This window comes from Electrophorus electricus, chromosome 1 (assembly GCF_013358815.1).
Source record: "Electrophorus electricus isolate fEleEle1 chromosome 1, fEleEle1.pri, whole genome shotgun sequence".
Taxonomy (NCBI): Eukaryota; Metazoa; Chordata; class Actinopteri; order Gymnotiformes; family Gymnotidae; genus Electrophorus; species Electrophorus electricus.
In genome coordinates this window covers 5,963,911-5,981,768 of record NC_049535.1, presented here as the reverse complement: position 1 = coordinate 5,981,768, position 17,858 = coordinate 5,963,911, and the positions used below count along the sequence as shown (strand labels likewise).

Genomic DNA, 17,858 nt, shown 5'->3' with positions numbered 1-17,858 from the left:
GCACTGCTTTTTAGCTAACAGCAGTGCTGATATACTTTGGTGAAGTAGTTTCCTAAATGAAAACCAGACCTTTCACTTCTTATTTGGCCATATGTCTATGAAGGGTTTGCGAGCAAGTCATTTGCTAGTTGTAGTAGGTCAAGGCAACTCATGGTGGAGCAAGCAATCAGAGTCAAGAAATTTTCATCTATATGAAAATTTAGGGCTTCTATATGTTTAGCCGATTGCCTGGGGAGAGTAAAGTGGATCTCGGAACACGGGTGAGATGTGATAAACATAAACAAAGAGTCACACGGTCAACAAAAAAAAATGGTACCTTGAAAGTCACAGGAACAAAGACGCAGGACGTGGTAGAGCTCAGGGCATGGATGAACAGAGCATGTGGTTGACACTGTTCAGTGCTTTCCATGTGCTAAATGTACTACTTTAAAGCCCTATTTTTCCCCTTCACATTCTTTATGCTCTTTTCAGTCTGATTGATTTCAGTTCAGACACAGCCAGGTAGGTGCTTGTCTGTAGATAACCAACAGCTCATTGTCATTATTGTCAATGACACTTAAAACTGATGATCAAGCATCCACAGTCTGTAACCTTCTGGTCTTTAGAGCAACTTCATGCCAATTTTAATAGGATTAGAGCAACAGCATGCCAATGTTTTAGGATTTTCTGAGTGGAAAGCAGTAATAAATTGTGATTGGGGACAAGCATGGGTTAAATATACACACATACACACACACACACACACACACACACACATACACCCCGATAATATCACAGGCCCTGAGGACAGGAATAAAAGGAGAAAAGGAGAGGGGCCAGAAGGCTCAGTCTTGGGGAGATTTAGCACCTTTCGGGGCCACAAGGGTCAAGCCTGTCAGCAGGGGTCATGTAGGTCAGACTTACTGGGCGGGAGTGCAGGAGGACCAATTTGGTGACCCGAATGTTCAACTGTACACCCAGACTCTGGTGCTGAAACATATTATACACCTGCATCATGAAAGACAGGGAGAGACAGACAGACAGACAGGAAAGAAAGACAGGGAGAGACAGACAGACAGACAGGAAAGAAAGACATGGAGAGGCAGACAGACAGACAGGAAAGAAAGACAGGGAGAGACAGACAGACAGACAGGAAAGACAGGGAGAGACAGACAGACAGACAGACAGACAGGAAAGAGAGGGAGAGACAGACAGACAGACAGACAGGGAGAGACAGACAGACAGACAAGAAAGAAAGACAGGGAGAGACAAACAGACACAGGAAAGAAAGACAGGGAGAGACAGACAGACAGACAGACAGGAAAGACAGGGAGAGACAGACAGACAAGAAAGAAAGACAGGGAGAGACAGACAGACACAGGAAAGAAAGACAGGGAGAGACAGACATACAGACAGGAAAGACAGGGAGAGCGAATGTTGCAGGCAGTCAAAAAAACAAGAACAGAAGAGAACAAAAGAGAAAAGTTTGTTTTTACTTTACATTCCAAACAGCGACGGAAAGGGTGTTAAGCTGGGAGTTCCACACTACAAAAACCTTTTGTGGAACAAACACTGGATATAAGAGAGACAGCTGTTTCTGTGACATTTATGAGACGATTTAAGTAGCACAGGGAGTGGACGGAATCAACATCTGGAAGGAACGACCTCGAGGAACCACTTCACATCACTGTATTTACACGAGACAGGAATATTTTCCACAGCGGTGTCCTCACTACACTTCCACAGTCCGGAAGGAGCTGCAGGAGGATGAGGCGAGGTCTGAGCTCACATCAAACACGCCCTGCCTCGTACAGCCCAGACCTCGCAACAAGGCCCACACCAGTCGGGGCGCTCTGTCCTCTCTGGCCGTTACTGGCAGAACAACAACTTATTGTGGGAAAAAAAAAGTCACTTTTTAAGACGCTCCCATCAGAACTCTTTGAATTAGCTTAGAAGATTTCATCATTTGAGTTCGTTTGTAAATGTAAATATATTCCTTTTTTTGGAGAATAGAGAAACACAATTCAGCATTTACAGATCTCACTGGGTGTGGACAATTTAACTTTCATACAACAGCTAGGTAATCTAGAGCAATGTGAATCATTTCAGACACACACACGCCAGATCCAGCAGACATTAGGGGAAAAAAATCTCTGTGGAAAAAGACTTGCCTATGGTTTCTTCCTCAGAGTAACTAAAGAGTAACTAAATTGTGCCAAAATTCTGTATTGTATTTATTACTATTGCTCTTCCAAACAAATTAAACTGGACATATGACACACCTAAAGCTAATTTTGGAACACCCCATAAAAGTCCAATTGCTTTACTCAAGCTACTAATCTGAATCCAAACTTCATATTTCCTCCTCAGGCAGTATTATTTTCTTAAAGAACATTGCAAGGATGATCACAAGCACCGCCAATCAAAATCTTCATGGCAGTCAAAGTAAATTCCATAGTATTTTAAGGCCTCAAGAAAATGAAACAGATCAAAGGTAAGGTCACAGAAGGTCACATCCTCTTTCAAGGAAGTGAAAAATAATATTTCCATGAAAAATAGTTCATGCATGAGCATCCTTGAAAAGAATCTGTTCTTCATGTCTTTTGATATATTTTGCAGCGTTGAGGCATTATATCATCTTAGGGGTGTGTGTGTGTGTGTGTGTGTGTGTGTGTGTGTGTGTGTGAGACCTACCATGTTCATGACAGTGAGAAGGAAGCGCTGGGCCGCCTCTGCCCCGTGGTACTGCACCATGTCTGCATCTGCCACCACCACAGTCTCTGCAGTGTATTCGCCACTCAGACGGATGGCGTTCCTCTTCCCACGAGCCTCCTCCATCACGTTAGCCCTCCTTTCCTTCCGCTTCCCTACCAAACACACACACACACGTGCGGGAACACACACGCACATACACAGACACACAGACATGCACACACACACACACACACACACGATGGGCTTTAAGCTCTATAGCAGACTGACATCCATATACGTTCATGCATATAGCACATCTTTGAACATACAGTACACATGGTACATGCAGTACACACACACACACACACACACACACACACACACTGAACCTGAATCGGCATGTCAGACACGATGGGAATAAAGGCAGAGCCCTTAATGGCTGCTCACAGCAGAACGTATAGCTGAAGTTTCTAGTAACTGACTCTCAAGTAACTAACTCTCTAGTAACTGACTCCCAAACGTTGGCTCGCTTTGTTTTTGAGCAGCTCCAGTCGTGTCCGAGATGTCCCCGCACGCTCTGCCCATGTGACCAATTAGGCCTCCGTGGAGCAGATGTAATAGCTCTGCTGCAACCCTGCCCAGGAGAACCAAGTCAGAATGTTCTGAGGGGGGCGTAAATTTTTCCAGACACAACAGCTCTTCTGTTTTTGAAATAAAGGCTCCAAGATAAACCTTAAAAGTGCTACCAAAGCAGTGTTACAGTGATGATCAAGCCTCGGTCGATGAATGGGATTTTCAGAGGTTGTCATTTCCAATCCATCTGTTCCTGCTATAGTGTGGAAATGAATAAAGCTTTCTGTTTGTTTGTTACTGGCTGTGTGGCACACAATAGTTTGTCGATGGCCCAGGCCCACTGGAGAGGGGACAGAAAGCGCCGTGGCTGACAGCTGAAAGCCTGCAGACTGGCTGCTTATCGGCAGAGCGTTTGTCCGAAGCCTTGAAGCCATCTGCAGTCTGTTTGTGTTTGTTTGTTTGTCAGCATACATAAATACACTAATGAAAGATCTCTTTGTTTCGAAGGACCCCCAGGTTAAAGGATGACGTTCAGTGGGAGCTGATTTCTACGTGCGTATCGAAGCCCCAGAACCATGACACAGTCCTGTGCCTGGACTCTCAGTGCCAAAAACAATGACATCTCAAAATGATGAAGGATATGCTGGTTATGTGTTTTAAATCTTACATGATGAGACATGCTGCCGTGAAACAGGGACAGACTCCTCACTTTAGTGGGCACTGCCAAGGCATATCTGTTGTAAAAATAAATGAAGTCACTTGGGGTAATAAAACTGGCTACAGTGACATGACAAGATAATATGGACCGGGTCATCCCCCTCAGGCAGCTGTAAAAGTCATCTGTCACAGACCCACAAAAGTGGTCATGTTGTAACAGTCTGTGCCTCATTTCAACAACTCTCTCAGTAACTCTCAAGGGTGACAAAGTTAACCTGTGTTGAGACGATAAGCATACGCTGAGCTGAATCATCATGCGTGAGGAAATATATTTGGAATGTTTCTTTAATGAATATATTTGTCAGCAAGTAACCTTTAACAGCACCTTGGGATATATCACTAAAGTCACTAAAAGTAATGACATTAAAGTTTGTGAAGACCTTGAATGTTTGGTGCTCCTCGTCACTCATCCGACACTAGGCCCTATAAACACTGTGGTTGAACATGACATCAGCTGGTACTGTATCTTGGCCCTGGAATTCAAATCCAGGTTTTTGTAACCACAACTAGCCCAACTACATGGCCACTGTGCGTATATATACACACATATATATATATATATATATATATATATATATATATGTACGGGAACCAGGCCTCAAGGTTGAAGAGACTGCTCCCTAAACTGTGCACTAGAGCTGCTCCAAGCCAAGAACAGAAATGGTTCTTTGGGCTTTAAACGGGGCTGCTAGATCTGTGGAGTACTCTGTGGGGAAAATAAGGACAAATTGCTTGTACGGTTGTGTAAATGTGAGTACATCTGTGCATATGGCTAGCTACACTAAAATATTTCTCAAGAGCAACACCGCTGTGGGAATGTCCCACAAGTCAAAGCTTTCTGACAACTCAAAGGAGGGAAAGTGAAAGAGCGCACTTAAACACCACTTATGGTAGATCTGAAGCGTGCAATCTATAAAGCCGGACGCTGTTGAGCACTATGGTTTGCAAACAATTCTTCTACTCAAAGAGGCTGTGGCCATAAAACCAAGGTTCCACTTGTACAAGGCCCTGGATATGCGCGCATATATTCCATCTTAACAATGGGTAAGTCCACTTCTACCTACCCACCAGCATGTGGTTGAAGAGCTTAATATACCTCAAAGCATTAGTCAGAAACCCACTTTACTAAAGAAGCTGTTTGCTGTCGTCAGTGCTTCTTCTGGGGAAGTGCACTGACTAGTGAGGATTCGCAACTATTTCTACGTTCACCCAGCAGGGAGAAGCAGGCCAAATCTGATTTTCTGACCAATTAGATTTTTTTTGTAGTTGTTTTTAGACTGTTCACAATATCACTTTTTAATGTGACCTGTATCCGACATCAGTCTGAACATAAAACACGTACGAGCAAAAGAACAGTGCTTCACGTGGCACACTCATCCAAAAGTCAACAGTTAAAAAGGAGTCAACACTAACAGCCTCTAGCCTAAAGTTAACGATCGTACTAATCTGCAGTGGAAGACGGCTACAAATTAGGAAACAAATTAGCAGTAGAGCGAGGATGGCCAAAATGTTAATGATGCGTCTCTGTGGACTTACAGCAGGGTCCTCTCTGGAGTGGAATATCCGCATGTAAAGTCGGATCCAGGAGTTGTGGGTTCTTCCCTTCCTGACAGCACTGAATTATGGCAAATGTAGAGCTGCACTGGTGCGAAAGCTGCACAAATCTCGATCTGGCTTCTGCACTGACACACTTCGGATTTCAGTACTGCATATGAAAGTGTGCCAAATTCGGAACTGAAAATGTGAGTTTCGTTGCGTTTTTTGCTTTTCGTGCTGCCGCCCAGATAGCACGTCTGTGTCGCATCGGAAGAAAAAGATCCGATGTAAATCACTCTTACCTGCTGTGTGAACGTAGCCTAAACAACTTTGGTACTGTTCCCTTAATGTTTCCCTAATACCAACACAATACTTCAGGTGTTGTGACAATAGACATGCATCACATTGCTATTTTGTAGCCTGTCTTTATCAATCAGAAGACTTGGGTGTTGTTGGCAAGAAGAAAAATCCAAACTCAAAGTCCCTCCCAGCATGATTTTCATGGGGCCTGCACAGACTGAGAAGTGGAGGTCAGGTGTGACCAGCGGAAGTTATCAGACAAAAAAATAACACAATATCAGCCAAGCTCTAATGAGTGGGAAAGAGGCTGTTTCACTGGGTGTGTCCAGTGGAACAAACTGACTTTTGCATTTTTTTCTTCTTTGAATTCAGTGTAGGTGAAAGTACTATGAGCTGCATTGTATTTCTCTCTGGCTAATAATTCTAGTAAGAATCACTATTAAAGAAACTGTTACTTATATGCTACCTATAAGTCTTAAAACACCTGGAGGATTTGTATTTGTTGCTGGATGTACAACAGACAACCTGATGGCAAATTTTGCCTGTAGTCTTTTGTGGATGCCACAAGCCCAGTGGAGAGAAGTAGAACTGAAATAGAGTTGGCTGGCAGGTGTCTATAGACTGGGAGGTGAGGCACACGCCCTATACCACAAACCAGTTTTAGCTTCTGTAATGTATGCCTGTGTGTGTGTGAGTGTGTGTGGGTCAAGGCCAAGAAACCTTTGGGCTGGAAAACAAAACATCCAAGTGGCGTGAAGAGTAGCATTGAGTCATAGTGAGAAGGGGAATGCGGCGTGGTGCTGGAAGTTGTTCGAGAGTTCTTGGAGTCTGAGAGAAGTTCCAACATTTTTAGGATTCCGCAGGGTTCCGAGGCAGACCACAGCTCATAGTGATTCTAGTCACAAAGCGTGGCGCAGACCGGCACTCGGGCCGCAGCACAAACGCCGGCCCTGCTCGCCGACAGCAGCAACTGAGCGAGGGTTTCTCCGTGTCAATCCGAAACGCTGCAGCGACAATAAAGCCAAGTGTCTCCCAGTGGAAATGGAATGGGGGAAGTATACAGCCAAAAGCCTTGAACTGCTTCCACCTTTTCTCTCTGCTTCATGGCGCAACCACCTTCTGTTTCCAGCGGCCAGCTTCTAAACACGGGACAACCCCCCCCGAACCCCCCCGAACCAGTCCCCTCGTCTCACCACTGCTTCCTACTTTCCAGGGCTCCTTTCTCCATCTCTATCCTGCGTTCCACTCCATTCTGCTTAACTCCTGCTCCCTGTGGACCTCCGAGCTTGTCCTCTCATGTCCACTCTCTGCAACATCTCCTCCTTCGGGCTCAGGCGAAGTCATACTTTCCCCAACTTCCTCAAGGCTTTACCCCTGGTTTGCCACTTCTTCTCAGCCACCTTTGCAAGAGCAGCACAGTGAGTTTCAGCCCAGGAGCCTCGAGATGTCATAAACCGATAAGACCCGCCCCGGGCGTGTAGTCCGGAGTGGCCTCACGAGCTGCCAATGCGGTGAGACGCAGGCTAGATCCACTCCTTCCTCTGCTGTTCCTCCCACGTCCGCTGACCCTCTTTCTCCCACGCCCCTTTCTACTGCTCTCCGATCCCGCTCAACGTCTCCCCACCCGCCCTGGCCGTTAGTCCTCCGCATGGAACGTCCCGTCTCCTCCACTCACGATCAGCTGGGATTGACATGCAACTTTTGGCTTCCCAGTTCAGGGCTGGAGCGGCGAAGGCTTGGTGAGCAGGTCATTTTTTCATAGGTCGCTACGTGTGATGGTGCACTGGCCCGGGGGCACGTCAGCAGGGCTGTATTTCACTGGCCCAGATGGGACAGGGTGTGACAGGAGACAGCAAGATCCGTGGCCAACCTTGCTCCTTCTGTTGTGTTTAACACTCCAACTCTGTAACATGATCCGTCCTTGCACATCCAGACTGTGTGTGTGTGTGTGTGTGTGTTTGTGTGTGTATACACACAGCAAAGGGGAAAGCTCTAACGCATTGAGGACATGGAGTTTAATGAATATAAAGTCTGTCTCTGAGTATTTTTCTCCAGGGACAGTGTGGTTTGATGGCGAGAGTGAGGAGGTTTTTAGGCATACGGTTCTCTCTCAACTTTTCAACACGATGGCAAGACAAAGACAGACAGAGAGTGTGAGCAATCGAAACAAAGAAAAGATAGAGAAAGACAGGCAGACAGAGAGATACGGGTGGGGGGAGGGGGGCTCTCCGGCATGGTCTTGAAACAGCCCGGGACAGACGTGAATGCAGAGGAAAGAATTTTCTCTCCGAATCTGGCACCCTGTGCCTCTCCACTGGCCCGATCGCCCGCTCAACAGACGCCAGGTGCTCGGAGGAGCCGAATGGCTAAAGCACCTGGCGCACCTGGAGCTCACTTCAGCAGCATAGACACGCCTGTACACACACACGTGCCCTCACACCCAGCGCACACACACCCCCGTCGTAAACACGGCCCATACGGAACCCCACACCCTGCGCGCACACACACCCGCCCCGTAAACACGGCCCGTACGGAACCCCACACGCAGGTCCCCTCACACCCTGCGCACACACACACCCGCCCCGTAAACACGGCCCATACGGAACCCCACACGCACGTCCCCTCACACCCTGCGCACACCCCCCCCCCCCAAACACGGCCCGTACGGAACCCCACACGCACGTCCCCTCACACCCTGCGCACACACCCCCCCAAACACGGAACATACGGAACCCCACACGCATGTCCCCTCACACCCTGCCCGCATCCCCCCCCCCAAACACGGCCCGTACGGAACCCCACACGCACGTCCCCTCACACCCTGCGCGCATCCCCCCCCCCTAAACACGACCGTGTAGGGAACCCCACACACACCACAGGCGCGTTTTTCTTTCCTTCTTTCTTTGTTTTTCTGTCTTTGTCATCTCCCCCCTCCCCGTTTCTCATTTTTGAGAGTAAGTTTCAGACCCAAATATGGACATATGGAATGAATTTATTTATGCAGGTTGTCAAAATTCTGGTGGTCTTTCCCCCTTAAGAGAAGGTTATGTAATATTCATCCTGTGTCATGCAGCTGGGAATTAAACTACAACAACGCCCAAACAAACGAGGAAGAATGCTGGACCCGAAACTCCACACAAGTTCAATATACCCACAAACCGTGATAGTATGAGATTGGAAAATCCAGCTGTGCTGTTTAAGTTGGCAGATAAGACTATAGCCCTATGCGTACGGACTCACCAAGCTGAATGTTTAAGGCTAATTACGATCATTTCCATGTCGACGAGTGGGAGAAAGAGTAAACTACAACTGTAATAATGCACTGTGCTCAGACAAAACCTCCTGCCCCTAAATATGAGCGCGAACAGACGCCAGGAGCTTTTGGCCTCCGTGACGGAGAGGAGAGCCAGTTCTTAAAGCTGCGGTTTTTCGGTAAGAAAAATCTTACATCTCGTCAAAGAAGCGCCCACGGAGCTGGAAAATATGCGCGGCGTTATTAACGCAAAAAAGCACGGCGAAGGAATTCGATCGCGCTCTCCGTCAGCACTTCCGCAGCGTGGAAGCAGATCCCGGCAGGAGTTTATCGACATTGACTGGGGAGACAAGTGCGCGTTGAAAACCGAAACAGCTGCACCTTCTCTCGCCTCTGCGTCTCTTAGCGGCGTGTGGGGGGGTAAATGTTGCTATGAAACCGCGTGATGTATGAAGCCGATGGCCAAAAGCGCTCCTCGACGGAAGTAGGGAGGTAGGCACAGGCGCAAAACCGAGCGTCGCCATTATCATAGCAGATTCCTTGCATGTAACTCATCATGAATAGAGAGCACAGTCTAAGTGATCCTGTGAGTCTCTCTGGCTGTAATAAGTAGAATGAAATACAGTGCATGGTATGGTGCTCTAATGGTTTTTCAATTATACTGTGCTTTGCTGGGATCGGTGGTTGCAAATAAATGCCGGCGGCTTCATCAGTTTGCAGTCAAGAGGGACAGTTTCTAATTGGCTGCCTATTCTTTGTTAGAAAAGGCGTGTAAAGGGTCACGACTAAACTAATGAAACCACGTAAGTCTCAACGGCATCTGAAAGCGTACAGCTCACCTCGGATGATCCGGCAGTACTTGGGATCACTGCCTCTGGACCGAGATGTTTCCTCGGAGGAGCGCTTTTGTCTGAACACCTTGTGTGCCAAGCCAGAGAAGGAGTCCGCCACATGATCCACTGGCTCGATGAACAGCGTCTCTTCTCCGTACCGCACGAGGCCCCTCTGAAACAGACATGAGACAGATGTGAGACAGACGTGAGACAGACATGAGGTTAGAAGGTAGGCAGCGCCCGAAGCAGCAGTGCCCGCATGCACTATTATAAGATGATGCGACCTTGTGGCTACAAAGCCACCTGGTTGTGTGCTTTCTATTCACAAAATCACAACTGCAGGTCATACGCTTAGAGAAGGAGGAGAGTCGGTCCATTCACTTTTGAAAATAACGAAGACCCTTAGGTTTTTTTCTTACACAGACACATATTGTACAAAAGTAAAAACTAGTCTCGAAAGGAAGCGCAATTTAGGCGTAATCTACATTAATGAAAGTTGACACATACAACAAAAACATTTGTACATACAACAAAAAGCTCGTTGGCATCTATTATGCTAGTATGCATAATTTCTCTTGAATGTGATAAATGCTTTTCTACCCAGGCAGCCCTGTTCGTTTAGTGTAAAGAGTGAATACACACACTGGCTGTTAGCTAAAAAATTAATCACAGCATACTGTCACACTGGCAATCGCATATGAAAGGGTTCCCAGGAGTCTGTGCATCTCGATGCATCGCAATACATCTCTTTTGCCAGAGAATCGAGATCCATTTATCAATCGCTCCCCTAGGATGGCGCCCCAACTCATGGTGGGCTTGTCTATCCCAGCTTGAGCGACTGCCATGCCTCATTTTAACAAAGCAAGTTCCCAGCGGCACCAAAGACAGGCCTGCTCTGGCTGAAGACCGTCTTTTGGCACGAACCTCCATGCAGTCAAAATGGTGCCCTTCAACTGAAGGCCGGAGGCGGGCATGAGGGGCAGAAGGAGGAGGGACTAGAGCAGGAGAGGGATGAGGACAGACAGGAGCACCGCCGGGGAGTGAAGCGGCAGAAGTTGGTGAAGCACACTCTTTCATCTGCAGCACGTCCAGGCAAACCCCACAGTGCAGCCTAAAGGCAGCGGACGGTCTGGCTGGACTGGGGTGGTCTGGGTGAGAGTCGGGGTTTGGGGGGCGATGAGTGGTTGAAAATGACATGAGTGAAGCCATCTACCCCTCTCAATCTTAACATCACAAGTAGAAAAAATTGTGAATTATTGGTTTGAATAATTGCATAAGGAATAGAACAGCAAGTGGCATGTGTTATCGCGAGTACATCACAATATTATGATATAAAGAATGTGTTTTTCAAATAACATCATACCACGACAATCTACAAGCACTTGCTTTCGGCTTATGCCTGTGCCCAAATAGCCATGATGTTATTCGCGATAGGACATGACCTTGTGTGTTCTCTTGCTTTTATACATCATTTCTATTAAATAAAGAAAATAAACCCAAAATGTTTTGTTAATTGACATATATGGCAATTATATTAATTCCTTCTGATGAAATAGCCTCCAAAGCAAATAACTTGTGGCTATGTTGCAGTAATAATTGCCCGCATGACACAGGACAAGGTATATGGTTGTAGGACTACCAAGTAACAATAGTTTGAAATGAAAATGAAAATTAGCCAAGATGAAAGGAAAAAAGATAAAAAGCAAAAAATTAAATGTAATAATAGAGAGAATGTATTTATTTGTTAGGGTTGTTCTATTTAATAAGGATATTAATATTTCTATATACGTTAATCTTGGGTTAGTGCATTGGCCTCAAACAGCCCAACTCACTTTGCTGGTGGCCTCGGTGTATGTAATATTTCTGCAGTCACAACAGTCTAAAAGTTTCCTAAGTGATGGTAGAAATTGATATGCGCCTGCAGACACACTCCAAACAGGCTGTGGGTCAAATGTTATCTTATTAAAGTCACCCACTGTGCTCATTTTCCCTTTTATGCATGCACAAAACAGCTGAGGGTTGGGCGCATAAAGCTAGCGGCTACTTAGCAACATGTCAGCAGGGTGACACGTTCTTGGTGTGAAAATTCTGTGCTGTTATCATGAATATCAGCACATTAGAAGGCTTCTCAACTAATCAGATTGTGAGGTCGTAACTATCTGTTATATATTATTGTATTATAATATTATATTTAGTTAAACAATTTTAATAAAACCATATATTTAGATAAAACATTACCAGGCTGTATTCTTTTCAACTACCAGCCCAAATAACCTGTTGTGAATTCATCTCTTAGCAAGTCATTATTAAGTTAGCTAATGGAGTGGTAACAGGACAAGCTCAAAGCTATTTGTAGGCTAAGATCAGTCTAATCTCTGGATCTTAACAACAAGTATGGAATTTAAATGCATGACCATGAGAAGGGAAGATCTACATTTGTCAGCGTCTATTGTATACGGACATTTTACATAAGGTTGCGTAATGCAACTCACTTCATGTCCCGATGCTTTTGATGAGTCACGTGACCGACAATTTGACCACCAGGCACATCGGTAATGAAAAGCCAAGCATGAAAATGCTATTTAAAAGTGTGAAAGATCAAAGGGGCCAGTTCCCACAAGCTAATTCAGATAAAGTTTTTTTCACAGTTACATCATCATATGTACCCAACAGAACGTCAGGGCTGGCCCTCTGGGGCCGAGTCATGGAAGAAACAACTATTGAAAATACACCACACAAAATTAATTTACATGTGGCACAGAATTCTGGAGATCTGTGAGCCTTCACATCCCCATCACTGCTTGTTTTTCTTTAGGCCTAAATTCAGATCTACATGAATGTAATTCAGCTAACAAAATAATACTATCACAATGTGATAAAGCTACTTGTGGCATGATTTGCTTTATTAGTGGATGCTGTGAGAATTCAAAATCTGAGTGCCTAGGAAAATAATATGTGCTCACCCCAAAAAGGAAATAAACAGCAGAGATCACAAGTTGATTATTATAAGCTCATGTCAGAAAGCAACCCATATGTGGTAAATTCCCATCTTAAACCATAGTCAAATTACAGGGCTGCGATTAGTGTCTTTCCTGAGAACAGAAACTGCACAATATTGTCACCCAGCCATGAGACTGAGGATTGTTTACCTGGAAGGACAGCCAAGAAAAAGGACAAAATACTAACAAAAAGGAAGAAAAAAAAAAAACAAAACATCTTAACAACATGCCACTGACTCCTTTCAGCTTATTAGCTCTAGTGCTAACACAATTGCTAGCATTGCCGGTTGCATCACTGCTGAGCCACATTTTTTTGCTGTCTGCACACAGCCTATCAGATCAGATCTGCATCAGCGCAGGGAGCACTCCTGGTCCAATCAAAGGGGCCCGGAGTCGCTGGAAATCATGAGCCGAGGCTAGTCAAAACATCCCAGCTGATCCCCAGCTGATCGGGGTGGAGTGGGGGAGGGCAGGCGTCTCGCTTTCGCATCTGCTCCCTGTCAGCCTGCCCGGAGGTGTCGGAGAAGTTCGGCCTGGTCCAATTCCACATGCGACTGGAACGTTCATGGTGAGGATGACCTCATTTTCCACATAGCTGTGGCCTAAGTGTAGCTTATAAGGGGAGGAAAAAATGGTAGAAACGTCTGACACCCTGAAATGTATCAAAACAGCACTGTTTATTTGTAATTAGTCAGGGCTGCGTGACTGAGAACGAATTGGATTGTGATGACCCAATATGGTTCACAGAGCAGAGGTTAGTGGGCTAAGCAAAAGGGAGTCAAAACATAGAATCAGAAATCCTAAAGCAGTCCAGGCACACAGGCAACTGTTGCATGCACAAGTGCATGTGCGCATGCAAACACACACACACACACACACACACACACACACACACACATACAAGTGCACACACTGCAGAATTCGAACCATGCACAGTGGCAGTGTTGAAATAATGAAACACCGTTCAGCTCAAATGTCATTCCTATGGGTTCAACGCGATATTCAGTAACCACACTTGCACTATTATTCCACAAACATGCATGGGACAGCAGCCCAGTGCATGTGCGCACACAAACAAACAGCTCCCTTCTCTGCCAAAGTGGTGTGGGGGGGCAGGGCACTAAAGTGTGACCCTTTGGCCCAATCATAAGCAGCCTGACAACTCTCCACAACAGAGCTTCTCATTCCATTCAGCCTGCTGATAGGTCGGTTGTCACTCCGCGAGGAGCCGCGGGAGTGACCGGAGCTGGACCCGATCCAGGGAGTCGTCTCCCACGCTACGTGTAAACACACGGCCCATGCTCAGAATCCAGCCAATCACACGCCTCTACTGGCAAAGTCTTGCAGACATGCCAATATACAGTATATGCAAACCCAAAAGCAGCCGTGATCTGAGACAATGTAAGCAATGACCAAAGACGAAATGCGTGCAACCCAAATACTCGCTGCAAGGGAGTCCAACCAAAACCCAAGGCCGCTCGCCAGAAACTCAAAGTACTTTTCCAATCAGTGTCAGAAATGCGCCAGCAGTCGCTGCAAAGCACGCTACAGGCTGCAGTTGAACGCTCGCAGAGCGAAACACTCACTCACCAGTCCTCCGCAAGTGTCCAGCGAGGCAATTGAGTCCGTGTGATTGAGAACACTTCCGGAATAGAAGCAGGGCCGTCCCTTAAAAGCCGGCTCATGCTGGAAGCTCCGTTCATGGCTCCTCTCCTCAACCACGAAGCCCACAGCTAGGAAAGCCTCATCCCTCTGCAACTCCAGGAGAAGTTCACGGCCAAACGCCGGGAGCGACAGGAGCAGGCGGTCCTGCTGACGTCCGGAGCGTCGCCTGCGGGCCGAGCTCCACCCGGACGCTTCTGACAGCTGGTGCACCTGCTCATGCTGCAGCACCCAGGGCACTACCACGTCCGTCTCGTACACTACAGAGTGTGCTAGGGTGGAGGAAACGGAGCACTGCAGTTTGGGACAACAATCTTTTGGAAAATCCAATCACAACACTATAAGAAAACTGTAATAACTGATGAGAGTAATTAGCATCAGAGGAAAGTAGGTTACTGTTGTAAAAGCAAGTGTAATTGCAAATATAACTAAATGTAGTGAGGGGAAAGTATTCACTTTTGGAATAAGTAGTAAGGAGTAAATCTGAGAATTTGGCGTTAAACGGTGATGTTTAGCTGAACGGTCTCGGGGGCAGTGAAAAGTGGAACCTGCGGCGGTAAAGTTAGACGTATTAAGAGAGGAGTGCAGAGTTCTTTCATGGAAGTGGACAGAGCGGACAAAATGAGTTTACAGCGTCCCGTAAACGTTTCAAACAATCCAAACGCGCAGTGAAAACATAATTAGACATGCGAATTAAGCCGGGCGCTAAAGTTATTTCATTCTCAAATAAGCACTCTGATCCTTATATACATTTTATAGATTATTATATTGTTTATTATTATTGAAATGGTATGTGAGTTACAAATGGCTTGATGTCGAAACTTTAAAACTGCTTTTCGCGGAGGCTGCAGAAAGTCCTTTAGCACGAATGAACTTTACAGGAAAGTCATGACAAGGCGTCGTTACAGTCAAAGGAGTGTTATGGCATTGTATGCAGTATTCCAGATTGGTATAAGCATAGTTAGACAGCAACGCAGGTGTTATTACAGTCTTACCTGATATTGCATTTTGTCCGATGCAAAAGAGAAAGAATTGCAGGAGAAGCGGTAGAGCACCGTAGTAATGCATCACTGCTTTATGTGGGCGAAGTACGCGCCAGCGAAGCAAGAACGAACTGAAGCGAAGTCACTGAAAGTTTGGGAAATTAAGCGCTACAGAGAGCAAACTGAACTTGAGTCGAAATACCCTCCCACTGCCGCCGGCGCAGCCCCTCCTGTAACCGGATTTGTCCCCGAGTTTTACAAAAAACAGATCCCTGCGATGTAATTTGACGCTTGCACCGTCTATCTTAGGAGTGGGTCGCAACCGTACACGTGGTTTCCATGCTGTTGGAAATGTAGATAGTGAAATCAGATGGGAGTTTAGCCTTAATCCACATGATAAACGTGTACTGCAAACCACATGCCAAGTCCAATTTTACCGTCCAAACTTTACCATACTGTTATTTTTATTTTGCTATTAATTGACTTTAGAATATTTGTCAGGTCATCACAAAGTTAACTTTGATACAGTGCAACTAATTTGTGCAACTAATTACAACTAGTGTGTACTAATTTGTACACACTACAATTAGAGTAAATGTAAGATGAGGATATAACGCAATAAATGACAGTGTTGTTATTTGAAGGTGTTTGCCCTCCATGAAAACTGATAAAATGAGTGAATCTGAAAGGCTGTAGGTAATTCTTCATAACACAGTCATTCTTTATTACATCTGATGACTGTGTTATTATGATATGCTCATGTTCTGGGGGGAAAAAAAATCAGTGCTTCTCAGTCATAGTCTGGGAGGACTCACAGTTTAATGGTTTCCTCGCTCCCTTTCACCTGATTCAACACACCAGCTAATTACCAAAGCCTACCTTGACCTCAGCCGGATGTGGGAGAATAGAGGCAGCACAAAAATGTGTCTGGGCTGACAAGGCGGTTGCCAAAAAAACCCAAACCCCCCCCAAAAAAGAGAGAGAAGTCTAAAATATTAAGGCATTTTGTCATAGAACAATCAATGACCCATCACCAGGTCAGTTTTGGCCTTGACCACATGATCTCTTAGCTGGGGTGCATGAACCCTCACCGTGTTCACCTTGAGCACCACAATCCGTGGCCTGTACGTGAGCATGAAGATAAGAGTAACCGGGGAAGGCTAAAGTTTAAAAGGCTAAAGTTAAAGGAGCATTGTGTCATTCTTCCAATTATTCTTATTGTTATGAAACAGCCATTATACTGGCATCTAGTAGCCTGGATATTTCACAGATTTCGTACTAACTCTATTTTAAACATGACTGCCTCCATGTTGGGGACAAGCTCTATGGAGCATAAACAGATTAATTTGAGGACTACAAAATATTTTGATTCTTCATCACATATAAGCTACACCTTATAGAAACAAGTTAAAAAATAATAAATAATAACTTTCATTATTATTATTTGCTACATTTTGGTGATAAAAATGACTTATTGCTCCTTTAAGTCTTGTGGTTACGAACAGCAGTTACTTACTAAGACTTCTTTTGTATGACTCCTACACACTATGGCATTAGAAATTAATTTGAGAATGACAGCATCATCCATATTTTCGATCAGAAGACTTACTTGGTGGGTCCAACACAAACAAGTTATGTCATTTTCACAGTTGTGTAGAACTTGAATGGGAAAACTACTTGTTCAGACAAGAAACGTCCAAAGAGCAAAGCCCTTGTCAGTGAATTGAGTTTTTTAGAGTGGGGATTAGTTCTGTCAAGCACTTTGATTTCTCATTTCTTCATTTGGCACAGCTGCCCAGAAGTTTTGTTGTTGTTGTTGTTGTTTTGTTTGGTTTGGTTTTTTGTTTTTTTCCGGCGGCCAGTAAAGCAGCTAGTATGACTCTGCTGACCACTGGAACAGCTTAAAGGAACAGCCTAGCAGAAATGTGCAGTCTGAGACTACTGGTGCTGAAGTTGATAGATGAAGTATATAACGCAGTAAATCAGAGGCGTGAGTTACACACTCAAATAAGGTTCGTAAAACCAAAACATCCCACCACATCCTTGGGCTCAACCATTCAATCTTAAGAAGCGTCTCAAAACAAGCTTGCGCTTATCGGGAGAAAAAAGGGTTCGCGTACGCTCCAAGACACTGCTAATGACAAACGCCAAAGACTTCGGCTTTACAGCTTGCTGCCATGTAGCAGCAAGCTCTGTGTGGTGGGTGAAATCAGCCTCGATCCAACTCATGTGGCCGCTATGTAGAAGACGCTGTTTGGGCCGTCTGGGTCCTGGACGATGGCTAGCCAGTACCCAGCCCACGGACTCCCCCAGTATTCGATCAGGTCCC

At 45.5% G+C, this 17,858-nt stretch overlaps 1 protein-coding gene across 2 annotated transcripts in view; it reads right to left on the bottom strand.

Annotated features, from left to right (window-relative positions):
- adamts17 (ADAM metallopeptidase with thrombospondin type 1 motif, 17) overlaps nt 1–15,644 on the bottom strand; it is a 77,030-nt gene extending 61,386 nt beyond the window's left edge. For both annotated transcript variants that reach the window (XM_035525689.1, XM_035525697.1), the window contains exons 1-5: nt 15,542–15,644; nt 14,475–14,818; nt 9,892–10,057; nt 2,674–2,846; nt 904–987 (exon numbers count right to left, since the gene is read on the bottom strand). In XM_035525689.1, coding sequence (XP_035381582.1) covers nt 904–987; nt 2,674–2,846; nt 9,892–10,057; nt 14,475–14,818; nt 15,542–15,614 — 840 coding nt within the window. In that variant the 5' untranslated portion in view covers nt 15,615–15,644. The remainder of the gene's footprint in view (nt 1–903; nt 988–2,673; nt 2,847–9,891; nt 10,058–14,474; nt 14,819–15,541) is intronic.
- Nucleotides 15,645–17,858: the final 2,214 nt, after the last annotated feature.